This window comes from Hippoglossus hippoglossus, chromosome 5 (assembly GCF_009819705.1).
Source record: "Hippoglossus hippoglossus isolate fHipHip1 chromosome 5, fHipHip1.pri, whole genome shotgun sequence".
In the NCBI taxonomy this organism is placed as follows: domain Eukaryota; kingdom Metazoa; phylum Chordata; class Actinopteri; order Pleuronectiformes; family Pleuronectidae; genus Hippoglossus; species Hippoglossus hippoglossus.
The window spans coordinates 4365932-4384332 of record NC_047155.1 but is presented as its reverse complement, the minus strand read 5'-3'; the positions used below and the strand labels follow the sequence as shown (position 1 = coordinate 4384332).

Genomic DNA, 18401 nt, shown 5'->3' with positions numbered 1-18401 from the left:
TTTTAATGCTCCTCTGAAGAAGTCCGTCTAGTGAAGGTGTCGCCTGTCTGTGCAATTCTTAATGTGTCCTGTCGTCAGTTATTTTGCTCATATTTTTTAAACGCTGAAGACAAATCTTTCGGAAAAGAAATCAACTGAAACTTCCCACGATGTCAAATAAATGAGATTATTGTGTTAACCAGGTTATTTGACTGTGTCTCTTGTGGCCTCTCTTTCTGTGTCCTCGTTGTTGCAGAGGTTCATCCTGATGGAAAACCCCAGCAGACCATACACCGTCCTCCAGGAAGACCTGCCAGCAGCCAATGGGATCATCCACATCATTGACCGGCCAATCACAGTCACTCTGTCTGATCGGCACCCTCTTGACGAACAGGTGAGTTCAAGAGCTATTTCACCAGATATGGAAAACTCTGTGATGACACAAACTACAACATATACACAGAACTGATATATATTGTATTCAGACATACTGATCAAACTAAATGCTTCAGTAAAACACTCATGCCCATGTTTAATGAAACCTTTTCGTTTATTGGTGCTCATAAGTAATACAAATCAATATGGTTCAATTACTTGACTATTTATCATCCTGTGGGAATAATCTGACTCCCCCGACAAAAACTGAATCAACGGTCAGACCTCATTTCTGACCCCTGGTGTGTGTGAATAGTGATTTGAATTCTTTCCTCTTTTCCTTCTGTCCAGTTTGCTGATAAGACGATCGGAGAGATTCTGACTAAGGATCCAAAATACAACCGCTTCCTATCTCTGGTTGATGTGAGTGTTCTGTTCAGGCTGGTAACATCACACAGATATTTGCTTTTTATCTCAACATGAGAGGAAATCAAACTTTATTGGTCGAAAGCATTTTTCAGAATTTCTATTTCCTGCTTCTTCTGCTCCATTACAATTCGGAAGAAAGAAAAACAGTAACAAAAACGATTAAACATTAAATGTATCTACTCTTATGTAAGATGTTACACGTACCGAGTGTGAAGCCAATAAGACGAACAGTTCTCGAGATATGTGAGCCACAGACAGACAGAGACTTCTGGGAGGAGTTACCACCTCCCATCAGAGCTGGGCCGTCCTTCCCTTGGGCTTGTCATCATGCTTCAGAATGAATTCGGGACCAGTCCCTGATGGTGTTGTGTGATTGTTAAGAATCGAATCATCTAAAGGGCATAAAACCTCTGCACAGCACTGTATGCTCTCCATCAGGTGCATATAAAGGACGTGTTCATATTCTTGTCTTAGACAAATCAGCTGGAGACAACGTATTCAAGAAGCTGTTTCTGCAGAATTAAACGTTTGTTTGCTAGAAATTAAAAGCTGAAATCACACGCTGGTAAACATTTTGGATGGTAAAGCTTGTTATTACAAAAATGTGTGACAATGGGCAGGTTGACCGCCATAGCAACGGTAACTACTAGTGAACTGGCACTAAACAGGAATCTGTTCTAAATCCGTGGTTCTAATCAGATGTGACATGTTTGTGTGTTTGCAGAACTGCGGGTCGCCACCTCCTCTGCGGGGTCCTGGGCCCCTGACGGTGTTTGTTCCCACCAACCAGGCGGTGGATCTAGCGCGAGACGGCAGCATCCTGTACATGCTGAACGATGTAAGGACACAAGGAGAGAGTCACGTCTCGTTCATTCTTCAGTCTTTATCTATTTGTGGTTAGAGTAAATATCATCCAGGTGGATTAAAGGGAGGAGCCTGCTGATATTTTATTTTTGTCATTGTTATTCTAAATCTGAAACATTGTCAGTTCCTGCTGAAGATGTAAATCTGTAAAAGCTGTTTCCAAATACTACCTAATATTTACAATGTCAATTTTCTATATAAAAAACAAACCAATGGTTAATTCTGTTCTTTTTTTAAGGCCAAACATAAACTTCAGGAACTCCTCAGACACCACGTTTTCTCCAAGGCTGTGGTAAGACTCCCCCGACCCAACACCTCCTCCATCAATCCATCGGTTTCTCCTTCTGCGTCTTTCTTTCCTTTTGCCTTTTGCTTTCTATTCAACACGATGGTTCACAGCGAGATATCTCATCACTGCCCACATGCTAGAGGGGAGCGCAGACGTTGGAGGAGGCTGTGATAATATAGCTCTTAAGAAAAAGTTTGCTCCATTTTGCCTTTTTTGTCTCCTAATAAGTTTTCAGAGGACGTGCACAAATATACACACAATTAATGCAGATCAGGGACAGAAGGCTACTTACGCTACCGTTGCTTAAGAAGTTTGTATTTTCTTAGGAGAAATAGTTTTTATGTCTTTGTGTGTTGTAGTTCTTTGTCAGCGCCACGAATTTTAGCACGCTGTAATAAAACCAGAAACCAGACTGACGTGAAACTGATAACTGAGTCGAACAACACCCCGGTGAGAGTTTATCTCAGTACACTCAGCTCGGCTGTGGGGAAACTCTCTCTGCCTGCAGTTTGAGAGGTAACGTGGCTTTTCGAGCGTTGTACTCCACTCCGCTACTTCACCTTTTCTTCAATTATGGGGAAGTGCAAGTAATTCTGGGACTGCAATATTCCTTCATATGTGTCATACTTCACAAAGGTCTTTAATTTCATGCATTTTGGTCTTAAAAGGTCTTAAATTGAACTCGCTTAAACCTGCAGAAACCCAGTGATATATTTTACAGGAGGATCCTAAGAGTCTTTTAATGAAGAAAAGGTCGTGAACATATCCCTGAACAAACTCTTTACCTTTACTCTTGTGCCACCTTCAGGAGAAACGTTATAGTTTTAACTCCGCTATGGGTTGTGGCTCTAAGATTAATGAAGTTAACAGGATGTGGTTTTATTTGATCATTCCTTCTCTCTGTAGCTGACAGTCGACGAGTTGTCCTCTCTTCCTAAGATCCTGACGATGGCCAATCAGATCGTCACCATTTCTGTGTCCAATGATGTAAGTGTCTCTGATTGGTTCTTCAGTGTTTGTCATGGTTAATTCACAGGGAACATTAGCAGTTTCCATTAGCTCGGCCTGACCCTCCTGCTTTCTCCTGCAGGGTGAGATCCTGTTGGGGGAGAAGGGCGTCCGTCTGGTGACCACCAACATTGTGGCGTCCAACGGGGTCATCCATATGATTGACGGGCTGCTGTACCCGCCCTCCATCCTCCCCATCCTGCCTCACCGCTGTGACATCATCGATTACAAGATCACCGTGGTGAGAAGCCTGAGGGCTCTACGTAATGTCATCAAGATAACCAGTAGGTGGTGCTAACTCAACAGATGCAGACCATTTTACCACTGCAGAAGAAGAGGGCTTGTCAAGATGAAGCCTCCCACTATGCAGGATGTATTAACATGCGGCTCGATGACAAGGACACCACGTTTGTTTCGTCGATTCATTTGCAGAATCCTCATTGGTCCACACACGCCTGATATTTTGTCTCCCAGAGCAGAAATAACAGTGACATTTAAATAAGTGACATTTAAATGCCACTCAAGGCGACAATTATTCACCGAATCTGTTTCCATTGCACAAAGTGGCAGTTTCATCGATTTAAAAAAATTTAAAAAGTCACGGCTATTCTCCAAAGCAGTTTTTTTGCGATAAATCAAGATCTCAACTACATGTTTTTATTTACTGAAAACATATATAAACACAGCTGCATGACCTCACAGCTAGTGCCGCCTCGGGGTTAACAGTGGTGAACATGAAAGGTCAAAGTCTGTGCTTCATATTCTGGAACAGCGAAAGAAGGCGATGATTAAATGTGCACATCTATCAAGGATTGTAACTGTGTCAAAATCATTTCAGCATCGACCAGATGTGTGATGTCTTCAAAGCTCATGCTGATGTTAAAAGGACAGATTGTGAAAGTGTTATTAATGTGTGTGTGATTGTGTGTTTTTTAGGGACCGTGTGTTCACTGCAGTTACCTCTATGAGACAGAATGTCCAGGTGGCAGCACTGAGATGGTAAAATACGTCATTGTTACTGCAACATCATTTCTATTCTGTTCAATTCCCCCCTGAAATCTACGTTTATGTATAGATTTATGCATCCGGTTTGGTAGTTCATGAATAAGGTGAAAGCTTGTGCTCATGGGAACGATGTGACTTCTGGTATTAATGGTTTGTGTTAAAGGTCTTTAGTGTTCGATGGAGTCACAGTGATGTAATTTGCTATTTATACCTGTGAAAGCACAGATTGGACTTGGCGTCATAAACATAAAACATTTTTAACGCTCGTCCTACTCTGTAACCTGCACAAAACTCAGCTACTCAGAGATGTGCATTTATGAGACACTATATTTTACATGTAAGGATCAACTTTGAGAGTATTTTAACATATAACCTCTGTCATAACAATGAGAAAGAAATTGTATAACTCTTGTTTTCAGTCTATTACGTACAGAATATTGCGTCTATTATTTCGGGACACCATTCCGAGCATGAAGTTGTTCACATTGTAGATTAAAACATTTTACTTTGCCTAATTTCCTTGTCTTTCATGCACATAAGGATTTACTTCTGTCTCTCCAGGACAAACATCAGACCGGCTGTTTATACCTCGCGTCTCCTGTGGCACACAAACAGAGTTCAGGCTGCGCTAAGTACTGCAACACCACCAAGCAGGTGAGAGTGGAAACACTAAAACCTGCATCAGGAGCTTTATTTATACTGAACATTGTGTGTGTGTGTGTGTGTGTGTGTGTGTGTGTGTGTGTGTGTGTGTGTGTGTGTGTGTGTGTGTGTGTGTGTGTGTGTATAACAGGTAGCGGAGTGTTGTAAAGGTTTCTATGGTCCAGACTGTAAACCCTGTATTGGAGGATTCCAGAATCCCTGCTACGACAAAGGAGCGGTGAGCAACAAGCAAACAACTGGGTCACAGGAGTCTTGTCTCTCAAGCGATGTGCTTTACTTACATTTATTTATTTATTTTACTACATGCAGTGCATTGACGGTATCCATGGCAACGGCTCATGCAGCTGTCAGTCAAATTTCAAGGGTGTCGCCTGCCACATCTGCTCGGATCCATCCAAGCACGGAGAGAACTGCGATGAAGGTAACAGCAGAGAGTCTCCTCGTCTTCACAGCCTCTGACTCATGTCTACAGATCAATACTCACTGAACTGATCAGGGATCAAATCAATGCTTCAGTGCTCCTGGTATTTGATTGAATGTGTAGAAATGGCTGCAGTCATTTCCCCCAGTTGCTTTAATGAGACGGAGAACAACGGGTAATTTAACCTAATTTTAGCTGCTCTTATCGCAGAGGACACAGACCGTGGATGAATTAAGGAAATCAGACAGTCAGTAGATATTTTCACAGGCTGCTTACTGACAGAGTCACAGTGTAGGAGGAGTAAAGGTCACATGTGCATCTTGGAGTGAGAGATACATTTACACATGTCCTCACCATCTGTACATCTTCTCAACACCTCCAGAGGTGCTGTGAATGCCTCTTGGATGTGTTTACTCGTAGCTTTTTGGGATCAGATTGCCGTCTGATCCACCTAAGACACACTGAAGCTGTTTTCAGACACGAACTCCTGATAATGTCCGCAGCATTGGGACATTTGCAGGAACCAGGGTAGAGCAGCAGGAGGCAGGACATGATGTATTAACCTCTGCCGCGGAAAGCTTCGTGTTTTTGTTTACAGCACATCGACACCCACGTGGGCCCTTATCACCAAACGCTCTCGAATATAAAGTCTTCACAGGCGTCTTCTTTGTGTAGGGCAGCTCTTTTTCAGCTTCGCATGTGTCACGTGTTAGAAACGTCATCAACATTCACACTCGCTCAATGGGAATTCTCCTTGAATGGAGCAAGAGGAGAAGAATCACCAGTTCTTTCAATTTGTCCTCATGGACACATAAATGCAACCACAAAAGTCGACCTCAAGGTGGCGCTAAAGGAAACCTAAGGAAATCCCTAATGGAATTACAATTATTCCTCAGGTGACGATTGTCTGTCATGAGTAGCTGCTCCATTTTAACAAATCGAACATTCATTTTTATTCATTTAACTGAATTATAATTGTCTATGATATATTGTACTGTGTTTTACTGTCAGTATTATTTTGTTGTGTTTAAATTTGTCCACTTCATTTTTTACTTTGAATTTAAAACAAGGGCCCACTGATGTATTTTGCCTGGCGTTACATTGTTCTGCTATTGTGTGTGTGTCTGTGTGTGTGTGTGTGTGTGTGTCTTCAGAGTGTCGGTGTCTCCACGGCCTGTGTGATAACCGTCCAGGCAGTGGTGGTGTTTGTCGAAGAGGATCTTGTTATGATGGATACTCTGGAGACAGCTGTGACAAGACGGCCACGCCCTGTAACTCCGACGGGCTGCAGGAGCACTGTCACATCCACGCGTACTGTACACACACAGGACTGCATACCATGTATGTGCATTACACTGGACAAGCATGCTTAGTTAGGTTTAGTCACATTTCGTTAATCCTACTCTGCCTTGAGGGAATTTCTTCTAATTAAATCAGTTGTCACTTGGACTCAAACATCAACCGATTCGATTTTCAGTGGTCAAAGGTCACTGTGACCTTGAGGGGCGACTGTGGCTGAGGGGTAGAGCGGCTCGAATCCCAGCACATGCCGAAGTGTCCTTGGGCAAGATGCTGAACCCCGAATGGCCCCTCATAGATGTTGAATGCAGTAATTAGAAGTCGCTTTGGATAAAAGCGTCAGCTAAATGACATGTAATGTCGGTAGTTTCTCGGGTTGCTAACTGAACCTGATTACCTGATTGTGTTGGAACTAATCCATGAATCTGTGTGTGTTGCATCAGGTGTGTGTGTAGGGATGGATACGAGGGTGACGGTCACTCCTGCTCTCACATAAATCTTTGCCTGAAGAGCAACCGAGGAGGCTGCGACACCAATGTAAGTGTGTTTGTGTGTGTTAAAGCTCCCTGGAGTCCTAAATATTTTCTAAATATATATTTTTTATATATATTTTCATTCTATTTGACCTAGAAATAATATGCCCCCATAAAGGTTGTAAAGCAGGTTCACGTGCCCTGTTTGGATGAATCATCGGCCTCTCTTGAGCTGGAGAGAAGTGGTTCCATGTCTGTTCAGTGTTAATTCTGACATTTTTATTACAAAGTGAGAAGTTCACCTGGCGGATACTGAGAGTTTCTGGAGAGTTTCATTCTTTAAACCCCGCGTTTATCTGCTAATGAAATTCAACATGACGGGTGTACTTGCTGCACCTGGATCAGCTCTGTTCAGTTTAAAATAGCAGATATTGAATATCAACATTGTCAAACTGGCAGTTTGTCACGTGTGATTTTTATGTCTAAACTTGGACTTGGATTCAAAGCTGTCAAACTGCATTTCTAACATATCCTCTCTCTGCTTCCCTACAGGCAGAATGTGTGTACATGGGTCCAGGTAACATGTCGTGTGTGTGTGTCGAGGGCTGGACAGGTGACGGCAAAGTGTGTGTGGAGATCAACAACTGTCAGTTGGCGAGTCAAAGCGGCTGCAGCCCCAACGCCAACTGTAACCACTTGGGACCCGGGCAGGTCAGTTCATACAACTTAAAGTTCATACTTTTCTGTCATAATTTTCACTGTTACGTTTCAGGGGTCAAAGGTCACAGTGACCTTAAATTAATCTGTAGAAATATGTACACAGAAACTGCACTGGTTGGAGGAGGCATACAACCGCAGTGCGGTAAATCTAGTTATTGTTTGTAGTATTTAATTTCTTATCTTAAATGTGGGATATTTAGCTAAATGTTATTTTTATTTTTTTTTATTTTAAATGTGGAATTTTACTGCATAGTTTCTAAACCATGTACATTGTAAATCGCTTTGTAACTTTGTTTCAAACAGCTCTTCTTCTTCTTCTTCTTCTTCTTCTTCTTCTTCTTCTTCTTCTTCTTCTTCTTATTATTATTATTATTAGTATTATCTATCTAGTATGAACAATCTATGACTCAGCTGTGTGACCGTACATACTTTAGAGGACTGTTAATAACTTTGTTTGTTTGTATGTCTCTGTGTGTGACTGTAGAGTGAGTGTGTGTGTAAAAAAGGTTACATGGGCAACGGGATTGTGTGTGACCTGATCAACCCCTGTCGCCAATACAACGGAGGCTGCCATGCCGTGGTACACACACACACACACACACACACACACACACACACACACACACACACACACACACACACACACACACACAACACACGCATACAACATCAGTCACCTTTGATTCGAGGATGTTGAATTTTCCATATATCAAAATGGAAAATGGTTATGAGCCCATGTCCAACGCATAAATGTAGGTTTTTATACTTTTGTCAATAAATGAGATATTAAAACCATCATAAATGTATTTTATCAAAGGGCAGTTGAACAATTTAGTAAACAATCCAAAAAACACGTGACGTGGCAATCCACCTCTGCCACAGTTTGTGGTCATACTTTGGTGGAAGGTAGTTCTCAGTTACAGTAGTTAACTGTGATAGTAGTCAACTGTGAAGTAACTGGGACGTTGTTTCTATTGTTGCTGTTGAGTGAAATATCTTCAAATGTCTCCTGCAGAGGTTGTGATTCTGCTTCATCTCAAGATTCTGATGTCCAGTATTTTTTGTGTTATGGGTGAAAATCACCCACGATCCCTCTCTGCTTCAGGCAAAGTGTGAGCCGAAGAACGGCACTCGCACCTGTACCTGTCCTGAAGGCTTCGCTGGAGATGGGACCATCTGCTATGGATCATTACTGGAGGTGACTATTCACATCAGAGTAATGCAGGCTGAGTAGTTTTTGCATAATCCTGCTAACGGACAGACAAACAGCAATGAAAACATAACTTCCTTGGGCGGGTTAAAATGACATTAATTATTTAAATAACTGTGTGTGTTTGCAGGAAATGGACATGAGCCCACAGATGTTCATGTTCCACATGCGGTTTCATGTGAGGAGGAACCAGACTCTGCCAGACTAACAAATCTTCACTACTAACAAAGCTATGATGCTAACATGCTCTTCAGGCTAATACATCTGCGAGGTTAACAAATCTACATCATTGTTTAATGTGTGTGTGTGTGTGTGTGTGTGTGTGTGTGTGTGTGTGTGTGTGTGTGTGTGTGTGTGTGTGTGTGTGTGTGTGTGTGTGTGTGTGTGTGGTTAGTGGTGTCCTGCTGTCTCTCAGGAGCTAAGCGGTGGGAACATGACAGTGTTGGTTCCGTCAGCAAAAGCAATGAGTAACATCACTTCAGGTGAATCCTTGTTCTGGTTCAATCGCCACCACCTGCCTCACTTCCTGCGGTCAGTCACCTCACGCACTAATATTTTGATATAATAATATTCCTGTTTATAATAATAATAATAATAATAATGCATTTTATTTATAGCCGCTTTTCAGAGCACTCAAGGTCAACTTACACGACAGAGATAAAAACGCAACAGCAAAAAAACAATGTATCAAAAACATCTTGTGAATAAAATGAGCAGCGAATGAAACATGCAAGACAATCGAACTGAATATGCCTGTTTGAAAAGATGAGTTTTTAGATGAGACTTAAAAATGGAGAGAGAGTCAATGTTAAGAATGTCTGGTGATAGAGGAGCGAGATTGTGAATCGCCTTAAAGGTGAGGAGCAGGGATCTTAAAAACAACGCGGTATTATGGTTCAGAGTATGTGAATCATCTGGTTCTGTGTTGTGAGTCTGTGTTCCTCTTGCTCTTCCTGGTTGCAGGGCCCACATCCTGCCAGGAATCTACCTCATGGAGGATCTGGAGGGACTGGTGGGCAGCCGGTTGCCCACTTTAAACCCTCTCACCTCCTGGGAGATCAGCAACAGCAGCGGCGTAAGAATGGGATAACTGTGTCTGACATGCAGCTAGTTTTTTATCAACTTTAATGCAATTTACACCATGTTTGGAAGCCCCCTAACGAGGCCCCATGCAACTATCTTCGTAACTTTAGAGGTTTGGTTGAAGACTAAAAAGTATAAATGTGTGTTTATGATGTGCCGGGGATGTTGGAGGGGGTTTGCACTAAGATACTTATTTATTTGTATGCACAGTAAACACTTTGTCTTTTGACCGGACTTATCTGAAGCCCGCGTTCAGAGTGAGATGCAAACACATATCTAGAACATTTGACTTATTTTGTTCCAGGTGATTCACATTGGAAACGCCACCATCATCACACGCAACCTACCGGCAACAAATGGCTACATTCACATCATAGACCAGGTAAGTGTCACCTTCCTAACAGCAAAACGGCAGAGTAGAAAAACTGAAAGAGCCGCGGTTCCAAGAATTTCACCCAAGAACCAGAACTAATATGGTGGAAAAGGTGTATTTCCGGACAGGGTATCTTTTTTAGATGGATTCAATCTGATTATCTGCGTGGTAAAGTTTAATTTGGATGTGATCAGGTACTGGCACCGCCACTTTCAGGACTCCCCCCCGTGCCTCCCCCGCTGATGGGCTTCCTGAACTCCTCCTCCAACTTCACTCTCTTCAGACAGTACGCTCTGGTGAGATATCTGTCGGTGTAGTCACCTGTGTGTGGATTCAAAACCTGGTTTGTTTTTAAGCTTTGTGTGTGTGTGTGTGTGTGTGTGTGTGTGTGTGTGTGTGTGTGTGTGTGTGTGTGTGTGTGTTTTCACAGTTGTACAACTTATCAGAGAGCTTACATAAGGCAGATAACACCATCTTGATGCCCACAGACGACGCCATCAGGCAACACCTCAGCGAGACTAATTCCTCCGTCCTGGTAGGTCCAGATGATATGAGCCAGTGCAATAACTCCTCATAAATAAATAAACCAGATCAGATGATCAGGTGATGTTAGGTTGATGGGGGTTATTTTTGCTTTAACCAATCAACGGGGACTTTTCCCATCAACATCTTTTTTTAGTCAACACAGAAGCATTTGCAAAAACAAAACATCTCATTGTTCTCATCACATATTGTTCTGGCTCTGCCACACGAAGAGGACGTCATGCTTAACTCCTGAAATGCTGGGATTGGCCATTTTTTTCCCAACAGGGGAAACAGCTGCCACTCGGCCCAACAACGAAAACTGGAATCAATAACACAAGTCAATAACAAATCAATAAACCAGAATCTTTTTGTGACCCCTTCCTTTTTGTCTGTGCATGGTTTGTATCTGTCCAGGAACCGGATGTGTTCAAGTACCATGTGATTTACAACAGCCTGCTCTACCCTGACCAGCTGTCTGACGGCTTGCTGGAGAGCACGTTGTTGGGCCGCGACTACCAGGTCCAGTTCCACTTAAACGACAACAACCAGGTAGCTTCACGCCCATTACACACGTGTGTTGGTTCAGTGACGACACTGTTGGTTTTTACATTCACCGTTCATTTTTGATATTGATATAAATAAACAGTATCAATATTTCCAGATTTTATTTCATTTGTGAAAGTCAAACGTGTGTGTAAATCTCGACCAGCCAGGCGGAGCAAAGAGTCTGATTTGTTTCTCATCCTCCAGACAGTTGTGAACAACGTTCCTGTTGAAGGCACCTTTTTTGAGACGTACAACGCCATCCTCATCGTCCTCCCGCAGGTCCTCAAAGTCCGCCGCAACAGATGCAGCAGAGAGGTCTACATGCAAAGGGATGTAAGGAAGAAGGGAGGGATGGTTCTATGAGTGAATAATGTAGGAGACATAGATGGACACATGAATGGACTGATAAACAGACAAACAGAACAACCAGTAGATAGATGGACCAAAGAACCAATAGAAGGATGGACAGACGGAATGTGAATGATTGAATGGATTAACCTGATTATTTGTGTAATGCATGCACAGCAGCGAGAAGTGCATCAGGGCTGGTTGGAGTGGATAATGAATCAGAGGTTGTACACATCAGTGAAGCACAAATGGCTTAAACTGAAGCATTTATTGACACTTAGAGAAAAGCAATGAGCAATATAAATGAACACAGTGTAATACCATCCAATTTTGAAGGGGTTCCTCTTACAGGGTGTATTTAAACACATATTCATACATACGTGAAGATTGTATTACGAACCAAACCCTAAACTAGCATGGCTCAGTAGAGAGCACACCTTAGTCCCCTTAAAGTCAATCAAGCTGCCTTGTTTTCTGCTGTTACTCCAACCACTCCCTCTCTCTCTCTCCCTCTCTCTCTCTCTCTCTCCCTGTCTGCAGGGGAGGTGTACCGACTGCAAAGGAGAACCTCGATGCTTGTTCAGCTTCAAACCAGTAAGAAAGTTGCCAGTATATAGAGGGTGGACACAATAAAATGAATACCCACGTGGCATAATTCAAAAAAACAGGATCTACCTGAAAAAAAATAACCTTAGAGTTATATTAACAAAAACACTGTAGCATTCACAAAGGGACATTTGAAAAGATTCAGTTTGATTTGATCGCACAGTGTTGAAGTGTGCATGTTGTGTATTTTACCTCTGTAGGTACCTTTGTTATTCCACAGCTCTCACTGTGTATATCTGTTGTGTTGCTTATGCCTTCTACTACAGATCAAAGAACAGTTTCCTGCAGACATGCAGCCGAACTGTCAATACAGGAAGCGTTTTAATTCCCGGAGGAAGTGGACGCCAGGCTGTGTCATCAAATGTGTTCATTCCACCTTGGTCTGCAAATTGTATTATTACTGTTACTGCTACTAGCCAAAATTCTATGCCGTGCATGAAGTATGATTTACCGCAGTTGTTCACGTTGTATATTGAAAAAAGTCCCTTTAGAGGGCTAGTTTCTAATTTCTTTGTCATGCACAGACCGTTCTGCCACCACTGCCGCTACTATCCATTGGTGTAGTTCAGCTGTTACTCTAACAAACCTGCATAGCTTACAAACCTATGTTGCTAACATGCTAGTGAGGCTGAGGAAGCAGATTGGCTCCAGGAGGAAGTTGGTGAAATATCATTGGTTTACCAGGCATTAGGTTTACCATGGTTTGCTGATATAACAACTCCTTCTACAACTACTACTGCTGCTGCTTATAGCTGCTACCACCACCCTTCAATGCTATAGATCAGTTTGGATATAGAGAACTCTGTTTTGGGAGTAATTTTATTTTGCAATTCAATGATGGTTTCCTGTTTTTTGCCATGAGGTGAAGGCATAATAAACATTTGCATAATAGACACTTAATAGGCTTAAAAACAAAAATAATACTGATAATACTATTGATCTGTCCTGCAGGATCACACCTGTTGCACCGGCTACTTTGGTCACGAGTGCTTCAAATGCCCTGGGGATGTCGGCAGCTGGTGCTCCAATAATGGGGAGTGTAAGGACGGTGTCCATGGCAACGGGGAGTGCAGTTGCTACGAGGGTTTCCATGGCACCGCATGCGAGGACTGTGAACCAGGAAGATTCGGAGTCAACTGCTCCTCCAGTGAGGACACTCATCCTGACAGAAACACTAGTTGTGTCTGCAGTAATGTATTTCTGCCACAAGGGGCCGTTACTTAGTTAAACTGACCACAAACACAAAAGTAGACTTCTCGAGGCATAAGCTTTATCTGGTGCTCATTGGACTGAAAAATCCAAATCATCTGTTTCTCAGAAATCTGTCAGTGGATAATAAAGCCACACAAACTGTAGGTATTTGATGTCAGACAGTCACATAATCAAGTGACTTAATGAAGACAGAGAGAATAAAACCTCAAATACAGCTCAGCTGCCTGAGGGCAAAAAATATGCAAATAGCAGTATTTAGCAAAAAAAATGTCTGTGCATGTCTCTTCTCTGCAAAACTGAGCTAATGAGATGCAGGCTTACTGATGGAGTCGAAGGGCTGCTGCACACGAGAGGATGAACGGGATGATTTGAGACCGGGAAGGGTCACCAACCAGATGTTGCCTACTTGTTTTACGTATTCCCAACTCGCCTCCAGCTCGCCCTGCAAAATGTATACACCTAGACTGGACTACCTCAATAGTTGTTATTTTAACAGTCCTAAAAACCTTACAATTCCAACAACCCTGCTACGCTAACACTAAGAAACGCATGAAACCAACTGGACGAACAATCTAAAGCAGCACAACAATGTACAATTCTCACAGACCAGCAAAGCTTACAAATCTATGAGGATGACTGATAATTATAATAAGAAATCTGAGATTAATCTTTTTTTTACACAACAGAATATATGTATTATACATCATTGTTTAATGTGTGTGTGTGTGTGTGTGTGTCTGTTGCAGAGTGTGTGTGTGACCATGGGAAGTGTGAGGACAGTCTAGCAGGAAGCGGCAGATGTTTGTGTTATAAAGGTTGGAAAGGATCGTCCTGCTCTGTAGGTAAGAGATATACACACACACACACACACACACACACACACTCACACCTCACTGAGTGTTTTTCTCTTCCTTGTTATCACCTGAAATCATTGTGTGCGTGTGTGTGTGTGTGTGTGTGTGTGTGTGTGTCTCAGAGATCAAGGACGACGCCTGTGGAGGTCTGTGTGACGAGAACGCCAAGTAAGTCCTCCTGTTGTGACCATGGCTGAGTTGTGTGTCATCTGTTTGTGTAATTTGGATCGACCACCAGGGCTATAAGTTTACCCACAATGCAACCCTACCTGGTTGTCTGTTAATCATTCACTACATAGCTCGTTTTCCTCTTTTTAATGGTCTCCAAATGTCTCCTGAAACGATACAACACAACAAGACGTCCGGCTCTAAATAACTTCAGAAGCACAAGATGGTGGCACTCGTAGCCTTACTTTAACTTAAGCTTCTTTTGTGTACAACGGGAAGGAGAGGAGACGTGTCGTTGATCTTTAAATACAGTTCATTGTCAAAATAAACAACAGTGTGTGTTTATGGTGATTCAATTCAATTTCATTTGTATAGCTCTAAATCACAACACAAATTATCTTAGGGCACTTTACATAGTAGTTGGTACGGAACGCTAACCTGGAGAAACCCAACAGTGGGCTTGTGAAGGAACACGTCACCCAGTGTGTCTCATCGATGCTCCGTGGCACAGAGGAATAGGCTAAATCAATCTGACAGCGCTCGTCAGGCCTAACATCACTGAAGTGAACACCACCAGACTTATTATATGACGCAGCACAATGATCACAGACGACAGAAATCGTCAGTGGCAGCTTCGGTAGGAATGTGACATACATGTTGAAGAGTTTGTGCTCTGCTGTAGCTGCATAACAGGGCCACAGGGAGTAGCTGCTGCTTGTCTGTGTGTGGCTGGATACGAAGGCAACGGGACCTACTGCAAAGGTAAAAACAAACACACACACACGTACTGTGCATATATATCAAATCTGATTACTTCTTTCTGTCTCTCAGAGCTGGATTTGTGCAGGAGGTCTAATGGTGGATGCTCAGAGTTTGCAGTCTGTATGAAAGTCTCCGCGGGAGTGAGGACCTGTACCTGCAAAGAGGGGTACACTGGAGACGGAGTCGTCTGCCTGGGTTTGTAGTCCTGACCCCTGACCCCTGATCTCACACCCCCAACCTAAAACTCCAGACATCTTATCAAGATCTGGCAAAGTCTCAAAATATCAACGATCAAATTCATGCCCTTGAATGTTCCTTAAGATATGATGATATATTTTGTGGAAAAAAGCTCTGACATGTTTGGGAATCCTCTCTTTCTCTTTCTTCTTTGATTGAGAGAAGATAACATCAGAATCAGAAATACTTTATTGATCCCAAGGCGGGTCTGGCCCTTCTTGTAGGGGGCATCAGTGACTTAGCCCAGTCCAGCTTATGAACACGCCCAGGTATTTATACTCCTGCTCATGTCTACAGTATGTGTCCAGCACAGAGTGGGGGAAAGTGCCATTCTAGCTCTACGAAAAGAAACAAATACACCTTCCAACAACTCCAAAGCTTTCTGATTCACAAGTTGTGTATTTCACAAAGAAATATTTTGTGTTCACAGAGCTGGACGGCTGTCTGGTGAACAATGGAGGCTGCCACAAGTCAGCAGACTGCATCAGAGCAGGTCCCAACATTGTAAGATATCACTGTCGTGTAATTAAATCAGATTTTCCCGTGGTGCACAGTGTTAGATATGACCCAACGCTGTGTCAACCTTGATTTCATGGTTTAATTTCCTCCTCAGTTTCCGGAGGCGGCAGTTAAGATCAAATAGCATCTGAAGGTTTCTTCTTCTTCTTCTGTGTCTTGTAATTATTACCTGAGGAGGTTATGTTTTCAAATGTGTTTGTTAGTTAGCAGAATTATGCAAAATCTACTGTATAGATTCCCTCCTAGTGCAGAGAGAGAACTGTAGTGCATGCCAATACACAACTGCAGCTGAAACTATGAGGTCTGACTGTCTGCATGGACAGTAACAACTTTATGGACAGTGAACAAGCGGTAAACAGAGACACAGCTATACAATGCAGCAATGGAGCAAAACACGACATTTGAGATCTCTTGTTATTCTGAGTGTACCAATTTGTATTTGTTCTTAATGAAACGGTGGCATGGCAAATCAGAATACAGCGGGCTGCCACAGCGGTATGTGCTCTTAGAGTGGCTTGGTGTTATACACTATATACAGGGAAAACATTGTTTTACAAAACAATGAAGTCATCTTCCCGCTTTAGGGTCGTTGGCTGTGCAGCAGTTAAATTAAGAAGGACTTTCTCTGACTTCAAACTTTTTTCAGAGATTACTCATTTTAATGTCTACATAGCCAAACACACAACACAGCTGTTGGTATAAACCACTTTATATGTTATATTTATGATCTTGTCAGAGATTTTGCATTTATAAAAAAATTTTAACTGCTGCACAGCAGCTTGGGAATTCTGGGCCGTGATTAAATCACTGTGTCATACTCATTCCACTGACAACAGAAGGAGAACAATACATAAATGAGAACATCTATATTGTTAATGCGACTTCATTAAAACACAATACAGTTACAGGCCACAGAGAGCAGGGGGACACTGAATGGAGGGTAGAAGAGCTGGAACTGTGGCTGTGTCTTTAGCTGCCCAGTCACAGCTCAATCTGTGGCAGGGAAGTTAAGATGGTAACTTTTTGTCGTCTCTATTTTTCTCTGTGAACAAACATCTTCAACGTCGGTAACCGATGATACATCACAGCTGCTGTCACTAACCTGTATTCAACGTCCTGAGCATGAAATGATTCAGCCCTGCCGTCTGTCCCACTCCGTACCAGATGTTTTTAATGTGAATGCCCAAAAGAGGCTGGAAAGGAAGAAAATGATCCGCCTGGATATCTTTGGATCCCAGTTGATTTAGCATCAGAGCTGCATTTTAAAATGTAGACAGCTTAATGTAGACCTGATGGATGAAGTTTTTCTGACTGTTTAATTGACTGTTTTGCTTTTCTTCTCCAGACGGCCTGCAAATGTCGACTGGGCTTTCAAGGATCAGGCAGGTTTTGTTTTCCTGCCAACCCCTGTAGAACCGTACGTCTACATATCATCTGTTTCTTCATCTATTATGTTTTTGTCTTGTTTTATGGAGACAAGTCTGAAAGGTCAGAATGACTTCTTTGGAAAGATCTGGCTGTTAGCATAGGCAAATGCAACGGACAGTCAGAGTAATGGATCAATACATAAATATATGATAGAAATAAAGAAAACCAACTGGTGATACATGCAGGTTGTGGATCGCAGGTGTTTTAATTTGTGTCCTGTAACAGCATTTTTTGGTTTGTGTGTGTGTGTGTGCAGAATAATGGTGGCTGCAGTAGATATGCTCGTTGTCTGTACATGGGCGATGGCCAGAGGAACTGCACCTGCACGAACAACCATGTGGGCGACGGAATTGAGTGTCGTGGAATCACCTTCTTTGTGAGTCGCTTGACTTCTGACCTCGGACTTGCCTCTGACCTCCTATTGCCACACCTGTCCTCTTCACAGGAAGTTGTGTTGTCTGTTTGTCTGTCTTACAGGAGGTGTATCGATCGACTGAGAACCAGTACTTACATCGAATGCTGTCTGTGAGTTGTTGTCGTTTACTTTCAAATCCATAAATGACGTACTTTATTAATTTGATGCTGTTTTGTAAACATATGGATGGGTTGTTTGTGATCCCACACACGACTGCAAGACAACAACTTATCTGATTGTTGTTAACAACAATCAGCTGCTGCTCTGTGGGCTGGACGTTGAATTTCTCTGTGGCACACAAGTGTCAACCCACCGTGACGTCATTGCTTTGTGAACTGATGTTTTAAAGCCTTGCGTTTGGCATATTAATATATGTAGTGAATAAAGTATTGTTAATTCAAATTGGACCAGGGATGGAAAATGTGTTGCTCTGCTTCGACGTAGACGTTATCAATGTTATCAGTTGTTTGGGTCAACTCTTTGCTGTTCCTCCTTGTCACGCACATATGCACTGTGCCTCTTCCCCGTCTCTTGTGATCTCGATACATCCTTAACGCCGCGTTACGTACGTTGAGCTTGATGTGAACAAG

The 18401-nt window shown here is 42.5% G+C and overlaps 1 protein-coding gene across 2 annotated transcripts in view; it reads left to right on the top strand.

The window, feature by feature from the left end:
- The window catches only part of stab1 (stabilin 1), a 51248-nt gene that overhangs the window by 15443 nt on the left and 17404 nt on the right, over nucleotides 1–18401 (top strand). For both annotated transcript variants that reach the window (XM_034584307.1, XM_034584306.1), the window contains exons 13-46: nucleotides 236–373; nucleotides 706–777; nucleotides 1508–1621; nucleotides 1886–1939; nucleotides 2843–2923; nucleotides 3027–3185; nucleotides 3881–3943; nucleotides 4511–4603; nucleotides 4743–4829; nucleotides 4922–5033; nucleotides 6188–6374; nucleotides 6776–6869; nucleotides 7358–7516; nucleotides 8010–8105; nucleotides 8631–8723; nucleotides 8866–8913; nucleotides 9130–9266; nucleotides 9699–9810; nucleotides 10123–10200; nucleotides 10386–10487; nucleotides 10622–10726; nucleotides 11131–11265; nucleotides 11467–11595; nucleotides 12151–12204; nucleotides 12483–12596; nucleotides 13168–13363; nucleotides 14175–14270; nucleotides 14405–14450; nucleotides 15133–15212; nucleotides 15282–15407; nucleotides 15880–15953; nucleotides 17314–17385; nucleotides 17653–17772; nucleotides 17874–17921. In XM_034584307.1, the coding sequence (XP_034440198.1) occupies nucleotides 236–373; nucleotides 706–777; nucleotides 1508–1621; nucleotides 1886–1939; nucleotides 2843–2923; nucleotides 3027–3185; nucleotides 3881–3943; nucleotides 4511–4603; nucleotides 4743–4829; nucleotides 4922–5033; nucleotides 6188–6374; nucleotides 6776–6869; nucleotides 7358–7516; nucleotides 8010–8105; nucleotides 8631–8723; nucleotides 8866–8913; nucleotides 9130–9266; nucleotides 9699–9810; nucleotides 10123–10200; nucleotides 10386–10487; nucleotides 10622–10726; nucleotides 11131–11265; nucleotides 11467–11595; nucleotides 12151–12204; nucleotides 12483–12596; nucleotides 13168–13363; nucleotides 14175–14270; nucleotides 14405–14450; nucleotides 15133–15212; nucleotides 15282–15407; nucleotides 15880–15953; nucleotides 17314–17385; nucleotides 17653–17772; nucleotides 17874–17921 (3474 nt within the window). The remainder of the gene's footprint in view (nucleotides 1–235; nucleotides 374–705; nucleotides 778–1507; nucleotides 1622–1885; nucleotides 1940–2842; nucleotides 2924–3026; nucleotides 3186–3880; nucleotides 3944–4510; nucleotides 4604–4742; nucleotides 4830–4921; nucleotides 5034–6187; nucleotides 6375–6775; nucleotides 6870–7357; nucleotides 7517–8009; nucleotides 8106–8630; nucleotides 8724–8865; nucleotides 8914–9129; nucleotides 9267–9698; nucleotides 9811–10122; nucleotides 10201–10385; nucleotides 10488–10621; nucleotides 10727–11130; nucleotides 11266–11466; nucleotides 11596–12150; nucleotides 12205–12482; nucleotides 12597–13167; nucleotides 13364–14174; nucleotides 14271–14404; nucleotides 14451–15132; nucleotides 15213–15281; nucleotides 15408–15879; nucleotides 15954–17313; nucleotides 17386–17652; nucleotides 17773–17873; nucleotides 17922–18401) is intronic.